Source organism: Salvia hispanica, unplaced genomic scaffold (assembly GCF_023119035.1).
Source record: "Salvia hispanica cultivar TCC Black 2014 unplaced genomic scaffold, UniMelb_Shisp_WGS_1.0 HiC_scaffold_335, whole genome shotgun sequence".
Lineage (NCBI taxonomy): Eukaryota > Viridiplantae > Streptophyta > Magnoliopsida > Lamiales > Lamiaceae > Salvia > Salvia hispanica.
This window is the reverse complement of record NW_025952064.1, coordinates 1-5,000: the sequence shown is the minus strand read 5'-3', so window position 1 is coordinate 5,000 and position 5,000 is coordinate 1. Positions and strand designations below refer to the sequence as shown.

Below are 5,000 nucleotides of genomic sequence, written 5' to 3'. Positions count from 1 at the left end.
CTTACAGAGCTTGCAGATGAGAGTAAACGCGGTTGGGAAGTTGATGGAAGAGATGAACAAACCGGTAGCCCCCAGAAGATCAATCTCGAAAAGCAATGCAGTGGATGAGACAGAGCAGGTGAAGTCGCGTCGTTTCTTGGGCAGGGATAAGTATGAGCACAGCCGGAGGAAAGGACATGGAACCGAGACATGCAACACTCCCAAGTTGCAGAAGATAAAAACGAAAGCCTGTGAAGCAAAGAACGGAATGCTAATAAAAGACATTCCACTCGATCAAGTGACGAGCAGCTCGCTCAAAGGGATCCGCAAGAAAGGTAGTGGCAGGGTAGACGATCAGATGCTCGAGCTGTGGGAGACTGCTGAGGACCTAACAATAGGAGAGTCGCTTAGGAGGTCGTTTAAGATAACTGACAAGGACATAGTGTACGATGAGTTTGAGAACGTGAGACGTCTCTCTGATCCCCCCTTCACGGATTCAGACGTGGAGAAGGAGCTTCGCGTGGATAAGTGGGAGGTCTCGAGAAGCAGCAGCAGTTCTGAGCTGAACCGAGAAATGAGTGGTAGGAGAGTCTTGGAGAGGCTCGCCTCTGATGCCCAGAAACTCGAGAGCCTTCAGATGACAGTGCTAAACCTGAGAGGCAAGCTGGAGACAAACAGAAAGGGTTATAGAAAGGTCAAGAACGTTGATCTTGAAACAGTTCAAGAACAGCTGGTGGAAGCAGAGGAAACAGTGGCGAGTCTAGTGGATTTGAACGGCCGGCTTGTTAGGAGCATCGAAGAATGCCATTCCCCGGACAGGAAGAAAGAGGGTGTGAAGACGCGGAGAAGGAAGGTGGCAGAGCAGGCGCGAAAGGGGTCTGAGAGGATCGGAAGGCTGCAGCTGGAGCTTCAGAAGATACAGTACATGTTGTTGAAGATGGAGGATGAGAAGAAGAGGAACAAGTTTCTCAAGAGCAAAACTGTCATTCTGAGAGACTTCATCATCTACAACGGGAGGAAAAGCAGCGGGAGACGCAAGAAGGGCCCTCTGTGTGGGTGTTTTAGGCCTTCAGGTAGTAGGAATGGAAGCAGCCCTTAATTAACATGCTATCAAATGGATAATTTGTGAAACTAGTGTTTAATTAATGACCACCAATAGCTCTCTTGTCATTTTCTTGAAGTTGACCTTATTATATTTTAGCCTTCAAATAGTAAAAGGCAACAAAAACAATTCAAATTAGCTACTTGACTGATTCATTACAAGTAATTCATAATTGGCTGCTGGAGGGAAAATCTTTGATTTCTTAAATTATTTTTAATCATGTAGATAGTCTGCACAACAACCACTAATAAAGAAATGGAACAAAACAGAAGCCAGTAATCTTGCAAACATCACTCACCAACACAAAATTGGTAGTATCACAATTAAACCAAATGGTCCAAATCAATCATATCTTACATGTCACAAATGATTAACAATTTAACATTCCAATAATCACGTTATTGTTTCTTCTTTTCTTGTCAAATTATTCATAAAAAAGTAAAAAACAGTAAAAAAAAAAGTGATCATAGATAGTAGATTAGTAGTGGTGTGGCGGCGGTGGCGGCGGCGGAGGAGGAGGTGGCGGAGGACTTCGCCGTGAGCAGCCAAAGGAGCCGCAATCGACGGGGTGTGAATAGAAATCATGACATTCTTGTGAAGAGCGTTGCTTAGGTCGATAAGGAATGCAATTTTTGGTGTCATCTTTATCCTTGAGCTTCAAGCAAGAGTGATCCTCGCCGCAGAAGTAGTTATCGGAGTAAGTGAAGTTCTCGAGGCGCGGCAGCGTGCAGATGCTCGCCGGAATCTGGCCGGAGAGCCTGTTTCCGGCGACGTTGAGCTGCTCGAGGCTCTTCATCTTCCCCATCGACTCCGGCAGGCTCCCGACGAGGTCGTTCTCGCTCACGTCGAAAACCGTCAGCTTCGTCAGCTCCCCGATCTCCTCCGGCAAGCAGCCGCGGAGGCCGGCGTTCATCAGGATTATCTCGTTCAGCGTCGCCGCCATCTTCCCGATCCCCGCGGGCAGGCACCCCCGGATGTCGTTGTTCGCGATGACCAACACGGAAACCGTCGAGTTCCCGAGGTTTTTCGGCAGGTTGAGCTTGAAGCGGTTGTTGTTTATGAAGAGCGCGTCGAGTTTCAGGTCGAATAGCTCGTCGGGGACGTCGCCGGAGAATTTGTTGTACCGGAGGTCGAGGAATTTGAGCTCCGGGAGGCAGAGGACGACCGCCGGAAAGTCGCCGGAAAGTAAGTTGTTGCTGACGTCGAGCTCGTAGAGGAGGCGGAGGTGGCGGAAGGAGGCGGGGAGGGTGCCCTTGAAGCGGTTGGAGTTGAGGTGGAAGACCGCGAGGTCGGTTAGTAGGCCGAGCTCCTCGGGGAGCGTGCCGGAGAGTCGGGCGTGGTTGAGGTCGATGCCGGCCACGGTGGTGGTGTGGGGGTCGTCGGGGGCGGGGGCGCAGTAGACGCCGGTGTAGGAGCAGACGTCGTGGCCGTGCCACGTGGCGGTGATGTTTTTGGGGTCATCGGTGATGGTGTGCTTCCAAGCTTGGAGGGCTATCAAGGCATTGGAGAGTCTAGGGTTTGGGAAGTAGGGTTTTTGTTGGTGAGATGGATTAGTGATGGAGAGGATTAGTGTGAGGGTGATTAGTAGTAATGGTGATGGGATTTTCATTTTGTGATGATTTTGGAGAGTTGAGATTGGGAGGGGTTTATATAGTAGTGTGTTGTTCGAGATTAGATGATTAAATTATGTTTGCAAATGGATCAACATATCTTAGTTTCGTAGTAGTATAAAATTTGTAGTGTGTGTTTGTGATGGAAATTGTGGTTTAACTATTTTTAAAATCATCAGTTGTTGGTGATTTTGGCTAATTGAATGTTTTGTACTACTAATTTTGAAAAAAATAATGGGAATATGTAGCTAGTGGATTAAAATAATATGTGCTTGACTTCATCAGAAGGTGATGAGAAAGAAGGGATAGTTGTTTTGGAAGTTCTTACGTAGATTATTTAATTAATAAAGGGTGTTAGCAATATTGAAAAGGCAAAAAAACGGATGAAGATTGTGTTATGATTTCACCAGAAACACGGTGTTTAGTTTCGGTGGCTCTATCAATTAATTCTTAATTAGTAAAATTGATTTGTGATTTTGGAGATTTTTAATTACATTAAAATCGAAACGAAACAATTTTTGAAAGACTTGTTCTAACAATGGTCTCTCACAAGATGCCAAAGAGGCCACAAATGTATATGCAGGAATCTTATTACTATATATGTTTCAACACCTACATTATGTCTCACGTGTTACACTATCAAATTTATTTTTTTTGAAATTGAACTAATAGTACTCCATAAAACAACCTAGTTGGGTAACCAAAATCCTGATTGATAATTAAAAAATTTAAGCTAAATCACACAAAAATGAAATTCGAAGTAAGAAACGGCCGCGTAGGATTACAAAAAAACGAGAGATGATCTCAAATACAAAAATGTGGTTTGAAATATAGTAATTCATTATATACTTTAATAGTAACATGAAATATATATGAATAAGATAAAACACAGTATAGTAGTCGAACCTTAAAAATGTCTTTGGGTAAAAAAATCCAAGTAGCTAATTTTATGAAATTTACAATTACATGTATGATAAATGATAAGTACAGGCTTCCTGCCTTCACCTAGAATAATATGTTGGTTGAGAATTTTAATGTTGCCATAATCAAGCAATGAAGTTTGGTTTCTCCCCATTATTATATACTACTACTATATAAACATATCCTAATTTCTTGCATTCATCGACAAAGAAAAAACTTGTCGTTGTATTTTTATGTTATGATTAATTAGAAGCTTACTCATATGTTTACTATGTAGTAACTTTTAATTTTTATTATTTCTACATTAAATATATAAGTACAATAAGTAAAACCTGAATATAAAAATGTTAAATATACTAATTGCTTAGTGTTTTAGTTTGTTAATTATAAAAAGTGTAAATAATTTTAAGGGACATACTAAAATGGAAATAGTTGTTAGTATTTTTAAAAGACTGAGGTAGTACTAATATTTATATGGTTATGATGTAAATGTATTGCCAAATAGTACTATAATTGAGATCGCTATTTTTCATTTATACTTGGTAAATTATTATGCAACTAATCATGTAATAAAACTATTGAACTTTATAAGTGTAAATTTAAATAATGGAAGATCATTTTCTTGAAGTGTTGGGTTGATCAAGTCACTGCAGAAGTAATTTCATTGGCTCATACGGTTTCACCAACTATGAGTATATATAATTTACGTTTGCAGTCAATAATATGAAATCCATATTTGATGTCAAATTGTTCTAGAAAATTGAACTTTATCGAGTTATATTTTCTTTAATAGTTAGTCGTTGGATGTGAATTTGTGAATATAAATTTGATCCATTGATAGAAATGGTCGTGTAGAAACTTGAAGACAGCCTGGCAAGTGAATTTCATGGCTGGAAAGAGTCAATTTACCATGATCAAAATAGCATGCTCAAATTGGTTTTGTATGTATTTAATTGTGTTAACTATAATTTTGCTCTTGTGACCCCAAAAACATGTTTATTTAAAGCCCACTTGCATGTGGAAACTTGTCGAAGTCAATCTTGTGGAGTTAGGTTGGAATATTTCAAGAAAAGCTACAAAAGAAAATGAAATGCATAATAAAATATGGATGGTATGGTATGTGTAATTATATATGAAGATTATGAGAAATTAAGATTATTATGATCCATATAAGAAACTACAAATAAAACTTGAGTTATATTAATCTAATTTCTTCACTCGTGTTGCACCATTTTCTACATGAACAACAAAATTTTATACTACTATATAGCATACATGCATACTTACAAGAAAAAAGTACTCCATAAAAATGTTATTATAGTACTCCATAAAAGAATAGTCAATTTCATTTCAGAGAAGTTTCAATTTTATTTTAAGGCAATTCAGTT

At 39.7% G+C, this 5,000-nt stretch overlaps 2 protein-coding genes across 2 annotated transcripts; one reads left to right on the top strand and one right to left on the bottom strand.

Annotated features, from left to right (window-relative positions):
* Nucleotides 1–16: 16 nt before the first annotated feature.
* LOC125198958 (protein NETWORKED 1A-like) lies at nt 17–1,078 on the top strand. The gene has a single exon (XM_048097168.1). The coding sequence runs from the start codon at nt 17–19 to the stop codon at nt 1,076–1,078; it is 1,062 nt and encodes a 353-aa protein (XP_047953125.1).
* Nucleotides 1,079–1,362: 284 nt separating this feature from the next.
* On the bottom strand, nt 1,363–2,692 carry LOC125198957 (leucine-rich repeat extensin-like protein 6). The gene has a single exon (XM_048097167.1). It carries the CDS (start codon nt 2,688–2,690, stop codon nt 1,560–1,562), a length of 1,131 nt encoding a protein of 376 aa, XP_047953124.1. The 5' UTR covers nt 2,691–2,692; the 3' UTR covers nt 1,363–1,559.
* Between the last annotated feature and the right edge of the window lie 2,308 nt (nt 2,693–5,000).